General features: G+C 39.3%; 2 protein-coding genes across 5 annotated transcripts in view; both read right to left on the reverse strand.

Annotated features, from left to right (window-relative positions):
* cacna2d2b (calcium voltage-gated channel auxiliary subunit alpha2delta 2b) overlaps positions 1–1037 on the reverse strand; it is a 33329-nt gene extending 32292 nt beyond the window's left edge. For 2 of the 3 annotated variants that reach the window (XM_089010136.1, XM_089010138.1), the window contains exon 1: positions 616–1037. In XM_089010136.1, coding sequence (XP_088866262.1) covers positions 616–1019 — 404 coding nt within the window. In that variant the 5' untranslated portion in view covers positions 1020–1037. The remainder of the gene's footprint in view (positions 1–615) is intronic. The other variant, XM_089010137.1, reaches the window with a different exon arrangement.
* An 8108-nt stretch (positions 1038–9145) lies between these two features.
* LOC148890085 (aminoacylase-1A-like) lies at positions 9146–21399 on the reverse strand. Of its 2 annotated transcripts, none has more exons than XM_089010903.1 (14): positions 21223–21399; positions 20539–20603; positions 19751–19855; positions 16065–16159; positions 15876–15952; positions 14128–14217; positions 12691–12747; positions 12529–12602; positions 12403–12452; positions 11179–11323; positions 11027–11095; positions 10873–10952; positions 10486–10546; positions 9146–10392 (listed from the first exon to the last, which is right to left on the reverse strand). In XM_089010903.1, exons 1-14 carry the CDS (start codon positions 21359–21361, stop codon positions 10228–10230), a joined length of 1272 nt encoding a protein of 423 aa, XP_088867029.1. In that variant the 5' UTR covers positions 21362–21399; the 3' UTR covers positions 9146–10227. The 2 variants fall into 2 exon arrangements, with proteins under 2 accessions (XP_088867029.1, XP_088867028.1); XM_089010902.1 differs by lacking the exons at positions 19751–19855; positions 20539–20603; positions 21223–21399 and adding exons at positions 16912–17016; positions 17707–17771; positions 18391–18756.
* Between the last annotated feature and the right edge of the window lie 913 nt (positions 21400–22312).

The following is a 22312-nucleotide window of genomic DNA, read 5'->3' on the forward strand; positions in this document are numbered from 1 at the left end:
GTATAAAAGATGTTTGGCAGCTGTTGTTGATTTTTTTATATAGCATTTGCTGTTGCAAACCACCTTAAGTTTCTCACCCTAAAGTTAAATTTCAGTACACAACAAACTGCCCAAAATTGCAACCATCAACACTTCAGATCATCCAAATCTAATCCTCAATACAACCTGCTGGGTCATTATAGTTAACCCTTTCTTAGGTGAAAGGAACCAAATCTTGTAAAAATCCACAGCTACCCTGCAAGTGGGTTAGGAAAACCAGAATGTGCATGAAATTTTGCCCCATTGTGGTTTGGGCCAACTTTCAGTGTCCAAATATAAAACTGTAACACAACAACACCAACAAGTAGAGTAGTAAAAGACAACTATCTCGTACTTTGCCTATCCAGTAGAAAGACGTGAAACTTCATGCCTTGAAATGTATATTATGCTTTGAAACAGCTATCGCAAAGTGCTTCGGTTGACTGATTGCACCCGTGTTTAAAATGCAAGACATTCACACATTGCTGTAATAATTCCCAGAACACATTACATAACATCCTAATTACACCGTCGGGCTTGTGTTTTATGTCAGTGAGTCGAACTAGCCGCCAAGTTGAACTACGGCGTCACACTTACGTGTACTGTTGTGGGAAGGTGAGCCCTTCCGAACCAGGCCACGTCGCGCCGCCGAGCATCAAGATGAGCTGCAGAGATACCAAGCGAACGTCGCTGAAACACCGCCCGCCCCTCGCCATCTTCCATTCAAATGCGCGGCTGGACGAATGAATGCGAACGAGAAGGAAAAATGAAGCAAAGTGGGGGGAACAACGGAAGGAAGGAAGAAGGTCCGTCCGCGTTGTGGGGCTGACCGGTGTCAAGCTCAGTTTGCGGTCGAGTTCGTCTCCGCGTCTTGACGAGTGGGCGCGGGGGAGGAGAAAGCCTTTGGCCGTGAAGGCATCACGAGCGGGGGGAAATGCACTACGGTAGAATGCAGCTGCTAAGACACTGCAGAGTCTTTGCTCTCGCTCCCACATACACATCACCACCACATCCTCCTTCTTTCTCCAACACGCACGCGCGTGCACACGCATACACACACGCACACACGTGCGCCGGCGCGTCCGCGAGACTCTCCACACCGGACGGAAGAGAGGCGCGTTCACGTTCACTAGGCAACAGCGAAGCATCAAGTTGAGGCTTTATTTATAACTACGGGGCCACGTGGGGTTTGCATAAATTGAGCTTTGTTTTTTCAAACGAACTGCAACGAGCATCTAGGTCCCAGAAGTCAGTGAACGCAACAGAATATAACAAAGCTCGCTTGGGTTGAACACTGTTAGAGAAATAAAAAGTGAACAAGATGTTGACTGATGTGGTGACCACTCAATTGGTCAATGCACCCTGAGAGGGAGGCTGGGTGGTCACGGGTGTCAGCAAGGCCTTCTTGCTCCCCATTAAATGCCAGGCACGTTCAGGGGCTTCACTTTTCTAAGTGCATGTACAATTATCGACAGAAGGGGGCGCCATAAAGAATCTCGCCGAGGACGCCCTGTTGGATCTGACTAAAATGCACTTTTCGTCGACTAAACTTATCTCTACATCTAAAATAGATGTACGGACATGATTGACACAAAGACTAGACTAAAGCTAAAATGCACATGACCGGGAATTCTGTTGACCTGCTGCACCCCCCCCCCCTAACCCCCTGACACACTTGACAACCTGGCCCCACAAAATACACCATCCTCCTCTAAAAAAACTTTTTTTCTGACTTCAGCAACATCAATCTTGACGGATCATAAAGTATGTGCATGCTGAGTTAAAAAAAAAGTTTTTCAAAAATCACTTTTAGAAAAACTCGGAGACCACCTGACAAACGAATCTGTGTAATTTGTATTTAGCTACCTGGCATTAGATTTTCTTTAAATATTTTGATTCAGTTTGATGACACTGTATACAGTAATCCCCTGTTTATCGTGGTCAATGGGGACCCGAACCCCCCACGATTGGTAAAAAAATGGGACGTAGGGACGCCCCCCCCTCCTCTCTCTCTCTCTATTTTAATTATGACTAAAGTTTAGCATTGTTAGTAGTGTTGAAATAATGCATAACCATACTGAGGGCCCATTAAGTCATTATTGTTCAATTACATATAAATATATAGGTGTTCAATAATTCAAAGCAGCTTTTTCACGTAATTAATTGACTGCCAAAGGGCAAAATAAATCTAATTCAGAACAAACGTCTGTCTTCACATTGCTTGTATTCATGAATTTTCTATCACAAGAAGTCGCTACGGTGTTCATGAATATAGATTTGGTGCCAGCAATCCTGCTGCCCGATTCCCTATATGAGTGAAATATTGTGGTGCAGAGGCTGCGATCTCTCTAACCATGCAGAATCAGCACAACCGGAGCGTGGAAATGAGCCTGCAGAACCTCGCTATGTTGTACAATTTTAAAAAAGTATTGGATAGACATTTTACTCATTTGTATGAGGAAGATAAATGATGGCAAATAAATAAATAAAAATGCAAAATGCTACCAGAGGTGAACATTTCCATGCGGTTTATACTTTTGAGCTGAAAGAAAGAAAATGAATAATATTAATACAGTCTCATTTTCTGCACCAATCTCTTAATAGTACAAAAGAAGTTAAAGTAAAAGTTCAAGTGAGGGGAATGATAGTTCAAAGAGAATGTTGCTGGTGTCGCACAGCAGGACATTGCAGTGGCAAGAAATGTCACTCGGTTGGATGACTTACAGTGTGCACGTTGCTTCAGATACACCAGACACGGTATGGATATAAGGAAACGTGCCGTATAGCATCTTTTTCAAATGCTTTTATGATATTTTTTTTCATCCTGTGAATTGGGGTGAAAAAATATCTGAAGGCACTAAAAATGACAACAACAAATTCAACAATAATCAAGGAACATCCCTTATTTTTGTACTATACCTTTGTTCGCATTCAACTTTTACCGGACATTAATTTTTGGATGATAACATACTCAGTTTCCACAAATACAAACCTCAGTGTTGACCGGACGCGACCCCTGAGCATTACCTGATGTGACTGGCACTGTAGGAGGTCGGTGGAGCCCAGACTGAAGAAAAAAAAACATAAGAACTGAATTACGGAAATAAAATGAATAGCAAACAATGCCATAATGCCACTTGTGGTCAACGTCCCACCCAATTCCCTCCCGCTTCTCGCACACGCGCACGCACACACACACAGCCATAGATAGCCCATGGGACTGTTCTAAAAATGGCTGCCGCTGCTCACCCGCACAAAAAAAAAATCCCGTGACTGTAAAGTGTCCTTGAGAGTTTTGAAAGGCGCTTAGAAATTAAATGTACTATTGGATTGTATTTCCCTTTATTAGTCTCGCAGTGGAGAAATTTACATTTCGCAGCAGCAAAGTTAAAGGAATTATTATTATTATTATTATTATTATTATTATTATTATTATTATTATTATTATTATTATTATTATTATTATTATTATTATTATTATAAAAATAACTCGCCATTGTGATTTCCTATGTATATTTTTCAAGACATCATTTGCAAATGTGAACTCTGGCAGAAATGTTGCGGAATATAATCTTTAGAAATAAATCTTTGTTTCTTGTGTTCATTGTTGATCATTCCTGTAGCATGATCTGTATCGTCACAGAGACAAATAACATTTATTGCTATTAATAGCACCCCATTCGAGGCAATTTGAGCATTTTTTCTTCAGATCTGTGTATGGAACTAGAAGCATTCATATCAGTGTCAGGGAAGTAGCTATATTTCAAAAAGGTTTGTAACCTACATCCTCCACTCGTGTGTGTACATGTGATCAACAATCAAGGTGACTACATTCGTACTACATTCGCCATAAAGCCGAGAACTGCACCGATCGTTGCTCACTTGGGGAGGACAGGCGTGGGTGCAGCTTTAAGTCATGTCCCCCGGCGGCTTCGCCACGTGCTAATACAGCTGTCATGTCCTGGGGAGAGCCAAGACTAATTACTAACCGCGCAGCCTTCCTGCCAGTTCCCCATGGGGAGGCAAACACCATTAATTGGACGAGATCTCCAAAGGGAGCAGAACTGTGAACGCTCGTGTAAACAGCCTAGCAAATAAAAAGAAGTGGAGATTTCTCACTCACTTATTCGATCTCAATTTTACGGAGCCCCTAAGGGGACATCGAAGAAAAAAAAAAAAAACTTTGCGAGATCTCGCAAAACTTTGCGTTCCCTCGCAAAACTTTGCGTTCCCTCGCAAAAGTTTGCGTTCCCTCGCAAAACTTTGCGTTCCCTCGCAATACTTTGCGTTCCCTCGCAATACTTTGCATTCTCTCGCAAAGATTGCGAGATCTCGCAATCTTTTTTAAAAAAATGTGCGTTCCTGTACTTCCGGGTCAGCTTGGCTCAGGTAGATGGTCGCGCGCGCTGCTTATTGAGAGAAGGTAACAACTCGGCGCATCATGGAGGAAGACTTGGAACACTTCTTGCAGTCAAGAAACGTCCCTCACGTGGACATTGCACGTATGAAAAGCGACAAGGTGGGCATACAGCTACAAAGTCTGATGTAATAAGCAAAACAAGAGAAACATGGACATTTTTTTTCGAAGTAGTATTGGTAGTAGGTCAATAAAGTGAAAGTGAAGCTAACATTTCTATCTACTCTACCTGTACTGTTAATTCTATTTTAATAATGAGGTTATTAACACAATTTAAAATCGATATTACAGTTAGTAATTGGGCTGCCGCTACCTAATATACTATTCTCGTGTAATACTGAATACAAATAATGATGACTGTAGTGTCCCATCACTCATGTGAATATGTTAAATGTATTAAAAGTTATTGATAATTAAATAAACATGTCAAGTATTTATTCTCACAATTTATCTTTGCAGGTTGACATGGCAGTAATTGCTATGATGACCGAAGAGCAAATGGGCAAATATATCACTTATTATGGTGATCGAATAGCTGTCCTTTGCTTTTGTCATCAGAAAATGTCCAGTGGTGATAATGAACTGCTCCTCCAAAAATTAAGAGGCAAAATAAGATCAAGGAAAAAAGGTGTACTGGCTGAGACTTCGGGAGTACTCCAAAACCATGTTGATGGGATGGCAAGACATAACAATGTTTCTGCAGAAAAGACTCAAAGGAAGATTTATGGCAACGATTACCATCAAGTGAGGACAAGCAAAGGTGGAGGAACAAGGTATGCCATCCTGGAAAAAAACAGCAACTGTCGCTCAAATTTTGGAGCTGGGAAAAGGGCTATTTTTCCCAGATGGAAGCTAAACCAAAGGACCTGTTGAAGACTTTACTTTTGAGGTCTGTGATTTCAAAAGAAACCACATTGCTTTAGATGAAACAATTGGCAGACTCTATGAAAAAAACAAATTGAAACTGTTAAGATTTTACATTGGCACAAAAGAAAATACTCCAACATCTCATTTGGATGAATGCAGTGAAGCTCATTCATCTGTCACCAACATGGTGGGAGAAAGTGCGCAATTGATTGATTGACTCTCTTATGTCTACACACACATCAGTTTAGGAGCATTTCATTATTTGTACTTTGAGATGTAAAACATCTGTCATGGTCAACCTTGCGTAGGGCAGTCTACAGTTGTATTTTCCATTTGTGTCTACAATTGATTTCATGGTTATTATTCATTCATTCCATTTTCCATATCACTTATTCTCCTAATGGTTTCGGATATGGTGCCACTTTCAGTTTGACCTAAAGGTTTGAAGTTGATATGTCATGTAATGTTGCAAATATTTGCACTGTTCAAACAAAAGCAATTCTTTTTGTACTTGATATTGTATTCCATTTATATGTTTGTGATTGCTGTTCATACCAATTTGTCAATGTTAATAAAATTTGTTCCAAATAATTCATGTTTTTTTTAAACACAAGACACCACCTGCTGACGAAATTGAAGAGTGACAATTATGTTATCATTTACAGCCAAGTGATTGTGTACTGGGGTGCAGGAATACTATTCAGATCCACATTGGTTAAGTATTTGTGGTTAAAATCAGCAACCAAGACAGTATATTTATTGACACCCAGAATGATTTGACAAATGAACATTTCATATTGATCAAATATGCTTTCCTTATACAGTAACAAAAACAGCAGACAAAAAATTATTTAAATTGTGATTGCTATATATTATTCGTCCTCAAATGTATCCCAATAATCCATTTAAAGTGAAGTGATAAAAGAAATGATGAACAAAGGGTTGAAGAAATGGCAATGGTCGTCGGATTCAGCCTTCATTAAATGTTACTTCGAACCAGTTGAGGAGCCATAAAATGGTTTCACCCAAACACACACCAAAAAATATATGGTTATTGCTTTGAGTAATTCATGTTTAAATTTTAATGTAATATAATTCCAGTATGACTGGTATACGGAAACAAAAATGCTTTCACCAAAGGTTAATGTCTCTGACCCCTGAAAACATCATGCTTCTAATTTAGAATTGCAGTAAGGGCCTCTCTGAGGTGCAAGTACAAGTTCACAGCCTGATACGGCTCTTTTGGTGGCATCAGACCAGACTGGGCCATTAAGGAAGCACACAATACAAATACATCCGGATCACAAGGCATAGTTAAACGGAAGACACACTGGCTTTTGCATAGTTGAACTTGTTCATTGTCAACTGTGGAGAGGAAGTCCCTTGTGCCATAAAGTTCAGGTAAAGAATACATCACGTTGGGCCGACCACTGGGGACATTTATGTTCTTTGAGGGCCTGATGAGATGGCTGTTCCAAACACGGGCAGTATCATCCAACTCATCCTGTTGAGAATAATATCAGAATCAGAATCATCTTTTTTTGCCAAGTATGTAGTACACACAAGGAAATTGTCTCCTGTAGCTGCACTAGTCTCATCAAAAAATGGAGGCACTATACAGTTCTATTGGGGTTACTTTTTAGAGAGTTAATTGCTTGAGGGAAGAAGTTGTTTAAATGCCTGCTGGATTTGGTGTGATATACAGACAGATTTAGGAAGAGTTGCACAGTCATAGCAGCTCTTATGAGCAAGAAATTATAGAATTAGACTGCTTTTCTCTCCCTGCTCCCTCCTTTCTACCTTAAACTCGTCACTCATGTTTACTACTCTGCCCATCCCCACTTTTCCTTCATCTTTTCCTTGATCATTTCACCTTCACCCTATGTCCCCACACACACAGACCACTATCTTCTTTCCACTATCAGATTATTTACCTTCTTTTGTGTCCCATCAACACCCTCTCAAATACAAAAATACATATTTCATAAATGGAGCTACAGAATATATGAACTCACCTGAATAAGTCCCATGCAACAAAATTGCAGGATGCTTTTGTCCAGAAATCCACCATCAAAGAAGCCATTGTCTCTGAGGTCTTTGAAGAGTGATAACCAGAATTCCATGCATTGGCTGCGAAGAAACCCCCACCAATATTCAATTCTTTGATTGGCGGTGCTGGCTCCATCCAAGTAACTGTCAAGGGTGCTGCCTGGCGGTATGGGCACCAGGAAACGCTGGAAGCCTTTAACATGACCATTTTCAGTCCCCAAATCAGCTCGAACGATTCGAGGACAACCTCCCAAACGGTGCACAACTTCAATGTAGTAACCTCCAATTAACTTCGGGTCACTACTTGTTGTGTAGGCATCGAGCCACATTATTTTCCTTGAAAAGCCATCAATAGCCCCATTGATGCAAATTCCAAACGGTTTCAGTTTGTCATGAATCCATATGCCAAATAAAATTCGGCCCTTTCGAGAAGTAGTTTCGTCGTCTCAGACGTCTTGCTTGCCTTAAAGACACTCCTCTCGGATCCAACTCTTTCAGGACCAGACGAACATCCTCTTTCCTGACAAGAAGCCCATGTTCTCTGCACTTACTGTACATCCACCTGTAACCGTGTAGTTGTCCGGAATTCTGCAACTGGTTGTGAATAAAGTCAACCAAGACGCCCAAGTCATCGAACGTTTTTCGGCGAAATAGTCCACTTTTGTTCACCACTCGCTTCAAATGTCTTTCACTTATTAGTAAGCCGTGTTTAATCTCAAGAACGGATTTTATATCTTTGTATTTCAAGCCAATTTTAAAGTAAAACTGGATTAAAGGAACGAAAGGGTGAAAAGGCTCCATGTTTGTTGTTTTCGGTTACACTGACGATGAACCGGAAGTACATGTACGCGTATTTTTTAAAAAAAGATTGCGAGATCTCGCATTCTTTGCAAGATCTCGCAAAGAATGCGAGATCTCGCAAAGAATGCGAGATCTCGCAAAAGTATTGCGAGGGAACGCAAAGTATTGCGAGGGAACGCAAAGTTTTGCGAGGGAACGCAAAGTTTTGCGAGATCTCGCAAAGTTTTTTTTTTTTTCTTCGATGTCCCCTTAGGGGCTCCGTACAATTTTACTCTATGGCAGGGGTCGACAAACCTTTTGACTAAGAGAACTATAAAAGTATAATACTTAGTAGTATAATAGTATTTAGAAATGTTTTTTCAGTGAGAGCCACACACACACACACACACACACATACGCACGCAAACACATGATTTTAACAAAATGTCAGAATGTATTATTTAAAATAACTTTGTGATAATACTCACCATTAATATGAATGGTTTTCCGTTGCTCGTGATTGGTAAAAATCCAGTCCAACGATCGGAATGAAAGTCAACTTGCCGGGTCCATCGGCAAAATTACTGCTAGCTAGCCTGCACACTGCTCATTAGCTTGCACACTTGCTTTCTGCTGTCTCTCACAGAAATACAGTGTATTGATGCTAACGTTAGCGTGGGGCTTGTCAAAGTGCCACCGACATTCGACCGTTTCATCGATGGATTCGTTTCATTGCAAATTAGAATCAGAACTTTTTCTCTCCACAAAGGCGAATCCGTTGGTCCATTCCAACCTGAAGTGTACGATACTTGTCATTTTTTTACTCGTCAGGCTTATTTAAAAGGGGGCGTTCACCTGTTTCGACACCAACGGCCATAGATCAGTATCATCCAAGGCCATAGGTCAGTATCATCCAATCAAAATTGCGCTTTCCGCCAACCGTCCCCCAAACCGGAAATGAACAGCAAAAAAGCGAGAATATGTACATATTTAGTTTTATCGGCGAGGCGGATCCAATTCTCAAAAGAGCTTTATTGTACTGTATTTTTTGTAACCAATTTCCAAGGGAATAGTGACATCAATACAACAAATTATTTAATATTCCAGTTACCAGAGGATCACACAAATAAAAAAATAGCAGGCACATATTAAGATTTTTTTCAATAATAGTGAAATAAACATGACATTTGTTAAATGTCACCGATTTCTTGCCTGTCATTGAAGCAGATGGCCGGCTGGAGGTTAAACGTCGATGCCGCAGGCCGTCAGGAAACTCGCTCCAGTGTCATGTCAGTGTGAAAAATAAATGAGGAAAATTTGATCATCATAATCACATCCAGTATATTTATTGAAATGAAATCATATTGTAATGGGGAAGAGTAATTTCAAAAAGTGCATTTCGATTCTCCCTAGCTATCTTACATTTTAATTTCCGTCAAGACAACATTGAATCGCCATAGCAGATTTGATTTTTAACTCATTCACTGCCAAACGTGCAGCAATGTGTCCACTTCAGTTCTAGGGTTTTTGTCACTGTCACTTGAATTCCAGGACCCATAGAATATTGAGTTTTAGGACCACATAAACATTCAATGCAGCGTAAGAAATCTTAGAATCTCTTCTTTGATAAAAAAAATAAATAATAATTCCTAAATTATATGGGGTTATATGAGCTTGAAATGAGGGCGACTGTCCAAAATACAATGCAATACATACATATTGGTTTATATAGCGCTTTAACAACAGCTGAAGCTGGAACAAAGCACTAACATAGAAAAAAGGGAAATACTGCCCCTTTGTGGAAGGGAAAAAACATTGCGAGAGGCTATGGCCAGCGCTTTATCAGCACCCAAAAAAGAAAAAACAAAACTTGAACAAATTCGGGAATGGCACTTTACGTCATATTTTCAAATCCCGAATAAATTCATGAATGGCAGTGAATGAGTTAAGTTTACGCCCGCACATTTACGGTGAGAATGTCTTTTTAAAAGAAAACAAACTCACATCCTGATAATTAGCAAAATAATCACAGTTGGTATGGCCTAATTTGTAGCGTTGTCATATTTCTTTGGTAATTACACAAAAAAAAACAGCACTTAGGCCTCATCTAGAGAGGCGGGTACATTGGCAAGAGCCGGGATGAGCTTCTTGTACACATCGATGCCTCTCAGGAACACGCGTTCGTTCAGATATTCATTGTGGTCGTGCAGTAGGATGGGCGTGTGGTTCATTGGGGAGAAGCCAATGGCAGGAATCCCCACCTAAAGGAAAAATAGTGGTCGACAAAAAGTAACACACTGCACACAAAAAAATGGGAGGGAACGGTAACAGAAGGGAGGCAAAATAAAACTCACGGCTCGGATGAACCGGCTGTCGGTAGCAGCAGGAAATATCTCCTTCTGCAGAGTGATATCCCTGCAGACATTTTCAACACACAATGTCAAACTTTACAACCACAAATTAGGGTTTTTACGAAGGCACCAAAATATCTCCTAGCACATTTTGGCCTCATAAAAACAGCGGTGCAGCTATTTAATGTCCCTTACGGGATGAATAAGCACTCAGGAGCAAACGTGTCAAAGTCAAGGCTCGGGGGCCAAATCTGGCCCAGCACATCGTTTTATTCGGCCCGCAAAAGCAAATCAAATTTGATGCTTGCGAAAGTCCGAACCAACATTTAAAATTGTCCCATGTAAACCACAATAACAATTTTTTTTACTTCAAATTTGAAAAATACTCACATTTCTTTGCAGGTTTGACTAAAAGCATTCCACCAGGGATCACTCTCTTGTGTAGACGTCAAGTTCTGGTTCATGTGTTTCTGCACAAAACAGTGGCGGCCAATTTAACTTTCAAGCAGCAGTAAAAATGAAGCTGAGCGGGAATCGCGCCAACCTGAGTAAACTCATATGTGACATCATCGCCTGCTTCTTTACACCAACCTTGGATCATCTTTTCAAACTCCTGACCAGATGAACAGCAAAACGTGTGTAAAGCTGAAATGAACGAATCACGTACATCCCTCCAGCGTATGTGAAAACACTCACCTGGAGATTTACACTTGGCGGGATTCTGAGGTCAAAGCTGACGTCCATTTCAGCTGGAATGACATTGTAGGCCACACCCCCTTTCACCATCGTCATATTCACTGTGGCGACATCACCGAGCGTGAAGCACGGGCTGGTGTCGAGCCTGGAATCGACACATGATGAGGATGATACATTTTAAAATGCACACAATCTCATTTTCATTTTTTTGACCGTTGAAGTATGGTGTGTGCCACCAGGGGGCAGTAAAACACACACGCACTCAGAAATAGACGACGAGTTTCACAACAAGCAACTCAGACCCAAAACAACTCACACACACTTTCATAGTGCAGTGAAAATAAAATATAGACATTTAAAGGACAACCGACACCATTTTTTTTGTCTCCTAACTGACATCAGAAAATATTGTATATGTTGTATAGTGTATTTTATTTTGCTATATTTTTATAGAAAAATATAGCAAAATAAAATACACAAAACACACAGGATGATATTTTTAGTCAAATGCAAAAAAACAATAAAATGACTTAAAGACTCCCAAAACTACTTTAACAAAACTACTAAAGTTTCAGTTTCAGAAGGTCCCGCCCCCTTGTTCATGACGTCACGCCAATACGTCTTGCCTTGGTCGAGAATCAAAACAATGGCTTTAGATTCTGAGAAGATGCTTTCTTGTTACTCATCCAGTTATGAATATGATTCAAATAGTTCTGAAGAGGAAAGGATAAATGTTTGCAATCGATTAAAGAATTTATTCCGTGTCATTTTGAGGCAACAGTAGGAGGAAATGTATCACAAAAAAGAGGCAGAAAATGGCGACCAACCTCCTGTGAGGAATTAATCAACCCGTTTCTACAGGCTGATAAATTCCTCTTGTTGAGCTTCGTCGCCCTCTTTTGGCTCTTTCTGGTGCAACACAACGTTTTCAGACCAAACAAGCACAGCAAAATGCATTGACGTGATGGAAGAACTGCTACAATGTGTCCTTTTTTTTCGGTCAGGGGCGTTCCTTCAGTGACGTCACGTACGGACTCGTCACCAACTCAAAAACAAGACTTCCGGAATATTCAGTGCGAGTCTTAAAATGTAAAATACAGCTATATGCGGTGGAGTTTTTGTAAAATACGCTCAGTAGAAGTCATTTGAAGCCATTTGACAAATTATGGACACAACTTGTCCGGAGACGTCGGTTGTCCTTTAAATAGATCTTTCCATTTTTACCGGTGTTTCTCCTTCTCTCTAAAGTCCAAGAAAGAGTTGATAATCTGGCGCTGTAAAAGACAAACAACCAGCATTGTGCATGTCAGTTTGGACGAAAAAAAACAACACAAATCTTAAGACACTCACCAGCTTCTCAGCTGCTGTGTTCTCCACAAACCTGGAGCCATGACCGGGACTGCCCGGACAGTGGATGGTAATCCCTTGGAAAGAAAACAACCCAGTGTCTTGATTTAATGTCAATTTAAGCAACTTGAAATTTCTCATAGAAAAGTTGAATTTTGGACTCACACCAGACATTCCTTTCTCCATAAAAAACAGTGAAGGCGTTTCCTGGATTGGCCAAACCTACAGAGCAGATATGGAGTCTAAACTATAAACCAGGAATATGCCATTCCGAAATTTGTTCGAGTTTTGGGTTTTCTTGCGGAGGTGCCGATACAGTGCTGGTCAGAACTCTGGCGGTGTTTTTTTCCCCTTCCACGAGGGGGCAGCATTTGCTTTTTGTCAATGTTAACGCTTTGTTACAGCTTCAGCTGTTGTTAACGTGTATAAATCAATATGTATGTATTGTATTTTGTACAGCCACCCCCATTTCAAGCTCAGATAACTCCAGACCCATATAACTTAGGAATTAACTTATTTTCTGATGAAAGAAGAGAGCTTAAGGTTTCTTAGGCTGAATTGAATGTTTAGTCCTAAAACTCAATATTGTGTGGGTCCTGGAATTCAAGTGACAATGACAAAAACCCTGGCACTGGAGTGGACACATTTTTGCACATCGTCTGGCAGTGAATGAGTTAAAGGCCAACCGACGTCACTTTTTTGTTTCCAAACTGACATCAGAAAAACGTTTTATAGCATCTAAAATACCCAAAACACGCAGTATATTTTTATTCAAATGCAAAACACCAATAAAAATGACTTAAAGTGTCCAAAATCTGCAAAAAAAATTGAGCTGCGAATTGGGCATTATCAGAAAGTCCCGCCCCCAGTTCGTGACGTCACGTCAAGACGTCTTGCATTGCTGGAGAATTAAAACAATGGCTTCAGATTCGGAAAATGTGCTTTCTTGTTACATATCCAGTTATGAATATGATTCAAATAGTTCTGAAGAGGAAAGCATACATGTTTGCAATCGATTAAAGAATTTATTCCGTGCCATTTTGAGGCAACATTGGGGGGAAATGTATCACAAAAAGAGGCAGAAAATGGCGTCCAACCTCCTGTGAGGAATTAATCAGCCCGTTTCCACAGGCTGATAAATTCCTTCCATGGAGCTTGGTCGCCCTCTTCTGGCAGCTTTTTGGTGCAACACGAGGTTTTCAGACCAAACAAGTACAGCAAAATACATTGACGTGATGGAAGGACTGCTGCAATGTGTCTTTTTTTCGGTCAGGGGCGTTCCTTTAGTGACGTCATGTACGGACTCGTCACCAACTCAAAAACAAGACTTCCTGAATATTCAGCGCGAGTCTTAAAACGTAAAATATAGCTATATGCGGTGGAATCTCTGTAAAATATGCTCAGTAGAAGTCATTTGAAGCCATTTTACAAATTATGGACACAACCTGTCCAGAGATGTCGGTTGTCCTTTAAGATCAAAGGTCGTACCACATGCCGACATGACAAAATTCAAAACCACCGTGACACATTCAGCTTTTTTGTTTCAAATAAGTAACTGAGCAGTCGAGAGTTTTTAAGCTTGAGGTTTTTTACTTGATTTACCTTCATCCAGAGCAAAGCCAATGTTTAATTTCTGGAACTCGGGATGTCTGACAAATGTTTCCATGCCTTTCTCACCACCAACTTCTTCATCTGCAAGACAAAAAGCCATCAGAATAGTAGAATCGAAATACAGTAAAGTCTCGTTATATCGATATCGGTTATATCGATAGTACCGCTTATTACGATACTATTTCTATGCACGCAAGGAGAAAATTACATGCGCACAGGGTCGGATATATCGATAGTCCCGGTTATATCGATATTTTTCGGACTCCCGAGAATATCGATATAACGAGACTTTACTGTACATTTCATTTGAAGATTGAATTTATATTATGTGGATTATTACGACAAACCCAGAAACGGGAGATTTAATATTATTGTGACAAATGAATTGCCTTTCAGAGGGGCCTTAACATGGCAGAAGATTTTTTTTAATAGAAATATATTATTATTTTTTTGGGGTGGTCCAAAATACAACCTGCTAATACTTTCTCAGTGGCAAAATGTTTGAAAAATATTTTGCAATTCACATATCAATGCCAAATTCTGTGAGCGTGGCTATTACAACAGGAGGCATGTAAAAATCAACCCTTTTAGTTTGAAGCAGTCATTTTAAGCGAATTTCACACCTTGTGCTTTGATTTTTTTTTACTTTAGGTTACTTCCGGGTTGAGTGTGGCTGCCGCGGCTCACCTACAGAAAAAAATATCCTGTGACTGTAAAGTGTCCTTGAGAGTTTTGAAAGGCGCTTATAAATGAAATACAGTGAGACCTCAATTTATGAACTTAATTGGTTAATTGGAGTGTGTAAGGCAAAAAGTGTGTATCTCAAAAAAATAATCCCATAGGAAACCATTAAAATGGGAATAATCTGTTCCCGGGTTTCCATAAAATATACTTTTCAACTAAATAAGCCTTAAAACTACACACAACATACCTTATTCTATGTATAATAAATGTGCTATTGTATTGTAATGAAAGAAATACACTGCATTGTATCATAAAGTCACTTTATTTACATTTGTGATGGTCATTTACGGCTTGATGGAATGGCGTTGGAGGTCGAAAGTTAAAAGGAATTGCTGTTTGGAAAGAGAGGTGCATTACATGAGGACTGTAATTAAAGAAATAAACTGTCCTGTAAAATAAAGTTTTATTTACCTTTTTGATGGCCGTTGATGGCTTATGGAAGGACAGTCACTTTCCATGAGGACTGTTGGTAACTTAACCTCTGGTGCTGTTCGGTCGTGTGCTTCCGCTGAAGATCACTCCGCCAGCCGTGGTGGGTGTGCATTATGAAAATAGTGCTTATTATAAGGTTTAATTTTCATAAATTTGACGTTTGTAAGACAAAAAGTTTGTAAGATAAGGTGTTTGTAAGTTGAGGTCTCACTGTATATTATTATAATTAACTACTGGGGAATTCTCATCACAGCGTTAAAACATTTTTGGCTTTGTTTGAAGACAATCAAAACGTAACGATATTTTAATTGTGGCAAAGTTGTTGCCTCCTCTTTCATCTTGGCTTGCATTTGTTATTGGAAAAAAAGTAAGGCTCTGTAAACTTTTGAAAATTTGGAATCGTCTAAGTTTATATTTCAGGTGGAACCACGTGAAGGACAATCGCCTTCCACAATAGAGGGAAACGTATTATTATTATTTGTGCATTAGTTCTCCGCCCACGATGCTGTCAGAGATCTAATGAGAGGTTTAAATTAAACCCGACAAAAGCCGTAATGACTTACCAGGAACAAACGTTAAGTGTACAGTACGCAAAAATGTCTTCCCCTCGGCTTTCAGTCGTCTCACAGCCTGAATGTACCTGCACAGACAACACATGTCTAAAGAGGAAATCTGCAGGATGAATTGTTCTCGTGGTCTATAGGATAATGATTGTTTTGTGTAGAAAAGTCGTCCGGGCTTTTTATACCCACTGAATTGTCACACATTTCATATCCTGCGAGCCGCGGCCGTAAATGTTGCCTGCTGCATCTTTGACAGCACCAAAAGCGTCGTGTACCCAATGCTCCTGGAAAGGACAATGACAAATCCATATTTGGATATAGCGACAGAAAATAATGGGCAAACTGTGTTGAAACCCATGCATCTATTTTCAACAGCGCACATCCTCATTAACTCACTGCCATTAAAAAAGTATGACGTGGAGCGCCATCCTTGAATTTGTTCGGGTTTTGTTTTTTCTTGCGGGGGGTACCAATAAAGCGCTGGTCAAACCTCGGGCAATGTTTTTCCCTCCCACGAGGAGGCAGCATTTGCCTTTTGTCCACTTTGTTTCAGCTTCAGCTATTGTTAAAGTGCTATATAAATCAATATGTATGTATTGTACTGTATTTTGTACAGCCACCCCATTTCAATCTCAGATAACTCCAGACACATATGACTAATGCTTTTTTTCTGATGAAAGTAGAGAGTCTAAGGTTTCCTACGCTAAATTGAATGTTTATGTAGTCCGAAAAAAAAATCAACATTCTGTGGATCCTACAATTTGAGATAAAAATGACAAAAACCCTGGCATTGGAGTGGACACATTTTTGCACATTGTCTGGCAGTGAATGACTTAAGGTCCCTGGACTGTTTTCCAGTATTTCAAAGGATACATTCAGACAAACAATCATTTACACACACATTCACACCTCTAGTTAATTTACATTCCTCAAAGAATCTGGCACAGGGAAAACATGAACATTCCTCAAGAAACCTGGAGCAGAGATTTGTTATGCAAAGTCACAGCTAAATTTCTGGTGGTGGAGGGTGATGTACCTGGAAAACCGGAACAACATCGGTGTGCGAATTCAATAAAACTGATTTCAAGTTGGGGTTCGTCCCTTGCCAGGTTAAGATTGTCACGACTTTGCCTGGACAAACCTGCCGGGAAAAGCAAAATAAGAATAAAGAATAAAAAATTTGAAGATTATTATCATGACTAGCAATTGGGGCAAACTATTTACTGATTCAATAGTTATACCTAAAGATAGAGTAGTATGTGAAGAGTGTAGCAAAGTCGACTCAGAGAGTATCAAAGTCAAAGTCAGCTTTATTGTCAAATATGCTAATATGCATTACATACAGCACAGATTAAATTACTTAATAATGACTTTGACAAACATAACAAACAGGAAAACAAAAAGGTATGCTTTGAAACAGCCGTTCGCTCGGGTATCGTCTCCACGGAAACAAAGACACATTTGAATAAGAATAAGAAGGCCTTTAATTAATCTAAAAGGCCAGATTCGAAGGCCGCGTGAATTTGGACACTGGCGTGTAGTCGAAGGACACCGGGAGTTACTTTCGAATTTAGCCTTTAGATGACGCGGCATATTGTATGAATTTCGACAAAGTCGTTGTTCGGTTTAATATGAATTTGAGTTGCCAACAAATATGATTTCTAATTGTGGCAGGTAGAACTGCAACTGAAAAGCTTGGAAGGTACCCGAGTTGAGATACCAATGTACAGGTATGTAAAATTGGTTTATTGTGTGTTTTTATTCTATAGTGGCAGATCAACATAGTTTTCTAATTGTTAGAAGGAAAAAGTCTGAAATCTTAGAAACACACCTCTATCTTCTTGATGGGCAGCCCAAGTTCCACTGCGATTCTGTCCAGAAACCGGAGTGCACTATCTAGAAATGAGTCATTAGAAGAAAGCAAAAGGTGTTGAACCATATTTCAAAATGAACAGCTCATTTTAAGATGGAGTGAACTGTTACTTGCTGTTCACTATTTATGAATCTTTTTGTTATTTCTCAAAAAAAGACACCAATACTCATTTTCGGCCAAACCCCCATGAATTATTAAGTGGTGCCAAGAAAACAAATTGATGTTAATGTTCATCAAAGGTTAACCGCGGCTGATAGCGTATTTTTATTGTCATGTGGTAAAATGAGTTAGAAACCATATTCAAGTGTTTTGGAATCTTGGTCCCCTATTTATGCGTTAAACTATTAACATGAGCAACACTTTTAGGAGTGATGTGTTAATTATTGGCACCGTTTTATTGATTTATTTATCTTTTTTGAGGGGCGTGGGGGGTTGTTTTTTTACTGTGCACTGAAACAACAGTTTATAACTTGTAATTGCACTGGCTTCACATTAATTTTAGAATTCAGCACAAAAATGTTTATTCTGTAAAAGTGTCATCATTACAACTAACCATTGTTAATGCAGCTCACGTAACCCATCTCCAACTGGTTCAGTATGCTTGTTAAGTGACTTTTGCCTCATGTCAAGTTGGAAACTTACCATAGTCTGGCTCTGGATGGACCGTCCTGAGGCGAAGGTACTCTCTGAACAGACTGACAGAAGGGTCTTCACCCTTAGAAGACATCATTTGTCCACCTGCTACCCCTGATCCGTCTCCGTCTTCTTTGTCAGGTAGCATGGCGACGTTCTCTGATAATAATAGACGTAAAAAGCGGAAGGTAGCCGCTAAGGCCAATCAAGTCAACTTTACTTATAAAGCACTTTATAGGTAACTTTCAAATAGGTTTATTCTGATGGTCTGTGAAGGTTAGCACTAGTATTCACCAGACTGCGTTGCTGTCAATTCACTGTCGAGCCGCTTTTCCAGCATAAATAAGTGGTAGACGCTAGCACTCAAAATTTGCCTCACCTTTCATTTCAACAGTGCGGTAAAGACAGATGGACAAATTCATTTCAAAATAATAGCTCGCAATAACAGTTAAAATCTCGTCAGACGTTTCTGACTGGAACACATACCATTTTACATTCTGGCTAATATCCATGACATATCATTGTGCTTCCAAGATGGAATTTTAAAAAGAACCGCCATCCAATGACGGAAATGAAGTACGTATATAGAAAGACTAAAAATGGTTTCAGTTTATTTTCTCAAAATTAATATTTTCTATAACATGCATAATTAGTGTATTAATAGTGTATATTTGTTATTCTGTTTGCCTTGGACGGAGCGTAAGTAGCAATGTTTTGCAAAACATGATATACAAAGATGTTTTTTTATGAGGCCCGAGGGCTCATACATAACTGCTGTATTTTAATTTTGGTTATATTAAAGATAAGCAAATTTGATAACCACTGCTATGAAATGATGTACATGTACACTGCTACAGCAGTTTGTCAATATGTATTTACTTTGAAATCACTCTAAATTGCCGCAGACGCTTTACCGTAATATATAGTTGCTTTGCACCACAATACCGTACAACTGTCACGTGAATCTTTCCCCCAAAAAGTTATCGAAACTTATTTCCACTATATTTTAATATTTGGCAGAAATGTTGCCCTTTCCTACGCTAAATTGAATGTTTATGTAGTCCGAAAAAATCAACATTCTGTGGGTCCTACAATTTGAGAGAAAATGACAAAAACCCTGGCACTGGAGTGGACACATTTTTGCACATTGTCTGGCAGTGAATGACTTAAGGTCCCTGGACTGTTTTCCAGTATTTCAAAGGATACATTCAGACAAACAATCATTTACACACACATTCACACCTCTAGTTAATTTACATTCCTCAAAGAATCTGGCACAGGGAAAACATGAACATTCCTCAAGAAACCTGGAGCAGAGATTTGTTATGCAAAGTCACAGCTAAATTTCTGGTGGTGGAGGGTGATGTACCTGGAAAACCGGAACAACATCGGTGTGCGAATTCAATAAAACTGATTTCAAGTTGGGGTTCGTCCCTTGCCAGGTTAAGATTGTCACGACTTTGCCTGGACAAACCTGCCGGGAAAAGCAAAATAAGAATAAAGAATAAAAAAATTGAAGAAATTATCATGACTAGCAATTGGGGAAAATTATTTACTGATTCAATAGTTATACCTAAAGATAGAGTAGTATGTGAAGAGTGTAGCAAAGTCGACTCCGAGAGTATCAAAGTCAGCTTTATTGTCAAATATGCTAATATGCATTACATACAGCACAGATGAAATTACTTAATAATGACTTTGACAAACATAACAAACAGGAAAACAAAAAGGTATGCTTTGAAACAGCCGTTCGCTCGGGTATCGTCTCCACGGAAACAAAGACACATTTGAATAAGAATAAGAAGGCCTTTAATTAATCTAAAAGGCCAGATTCGAAGGCCGCGTGAATTTGGACACTGGCGTGTAGTCGAAGGACACCGGGAGTTACTTTCGAATTTAGCCTTTGGATGACGCGGCATATTGTATGAATTTCGACAAAGTCGTTGTTCGGTTTAATATGAATTTGAGTTGCCAACAAATATGATTTCTAATTGTGGCACGTAGAACTGCAACTGAAAAGCTTGGAAGGTACCCGAGTTGAGATACCAATGTACAGGTATGTAAAATTGGTTTATTGTGTGTTTTTATTCTATAGTGGCAGATCAACATAGTTTTCTAATTGTTAGAAGGAAAAAGTCTGAAATCTTAGAAACACACCTCTATCTTCTTGATGGGCAGCCCAAGTTCCACTGCGATTCTGTCCAGAAACCGGAGTGCACTATCTAGAAATGAGTCATTAGAAGAAAGCAAAAGGTGTTGAACCATATTTCAAAATGAACAGCTCATTTTAAGATGGAGTGAACTGTTACTTGCTGTTCACTATTTATGAATCTTTTTGTTATTTCTCAAAAAAAGACACCAATACTCATTTTCGGCCAAACCCCCATGAATTATTAAGTGGTGCCAAGAAAACAAATTGATGTTAATGTTCATCAAAGGTTAACCGCGGCTGATAGCGTATTTTTATTGTCATGTGGTAAAATGAGTTAGAAACCATATTCAAGTGTTTTGGAATCTTGGTCCTCTATTTATGCGTTAAACTATTAACATGAGCAACACTTTTAGGAGTGATGTGTTAATTATTGGCACCGTTTTATTGATTTATTTATCTTTTTTGAGGGGTGTGGGGGGTTGTTTTTTTACTGTGCACTGAAACAACAGTTTACAACTTGTAATTGCACTGGCTTCACATTAATTTTAGAATTCAGCACAAAAATGTTTATTCTGTAAAAGTGTCATCATTACAACTAACCATTGTTAATGCAGCTCACGTAACCCATCTCCAACTGGTTCAGTATGCTTGTTAAGTGACTTTTGCCTCATGTCAAGTTGGAAACTTACCATAGTCTGGCTCTGGATGGACCGTCCTGAGTCGAAGGTACTCTCTGAACAGACTGACAGAAGGGTCTTCACCCTTAGGAGACATCATTTGTCCACCTGCTACCCCTGATCCGTCTCCGTCTTCTTTGTCAGGTAGCATGGCGACGTTCTCTGATAATAATAGACGTAAAAAGCGGAAGGTAGCCGCTAAGGCCAATCAAGTCAACTTTACTTATAAAGCACTTTATAGGTAACTTTCAAATAGGTTTATTCTGATGGTCTGTGAAGGTTAGCACTAGTATTCACCAGACTGCGTTGCTGTCAATTCACTGTCGAGCCGCTTTTCCAGCATAAATAAGTGGTAGACGCTAGCACTCAAAATTTGCCTCACCTTTCATTTCAACAGTGCGGTAAAGACAGATGGACAAATTCTTTTCAAAATAATAGCTCACAATAACAGTTAAAATGTCGTCAGACGTTTCTGACTGGAACACATACCATTTTACATTCTGGCTAAAATCCATGACATATCATTGTGGTTCCAAGATGGAATTTTAAAAAGAACCGCCATCCAATGACGGAATGAAGTACGTATATAGAAAGACTAAAAATGTTTTCAGTTTATTTTCTCAAAATTAATATTTTCTATAACATGCATAATTAGTGTATTAATAGTGTATATTTGTTATTCTGTTTGCCTTGGACGGAGCGTAAGTAGCAATGTTTTGCAAAACATGATATACAAAGATTTTTTTTATGAGACCCGAGGGCTCATACATAACTGCTGTATTTTAATTTTGGTTATATTAAAGATAAGCAAATTTGATAACCACTGCTATGAAATGATGTACATGTACACTGCTACAGTAGTTTGTCAATATGTATTTACTTTGAAATCACTCTAAATTGCCGCAGACGCTTTACCGTAATATATAGTTGCTTTGCACCACAATACCGTACAACTGTCACGTGAATCTTTCCCCCAAAAAGTTATCGAAACTTATTTCCACTATATTTTAATATTTGGCAGAAATGTTGCCCTTTGCGTATTTGAAAGATCTTAAATTCATTTTCTATCCTACTGGAGAAGAGACATCAAATGTGTCTTTTG

Source organism: Hippocampus bargibanti, linkage group LG12, assembly GCF_051943395.1.
Source record: "Hippocampus bargibanti isolate YZ-2025 linkage group LG12, ASM5194339v1, whole genome shotgun sequence".
Classification (NCBI taxonomy): Eukaryota; Metazoa; Chordata; class Actinopteri; order Syngnathiformes; family Syngnathidae; genus Hippocampus; species Hippocampus bargibanti.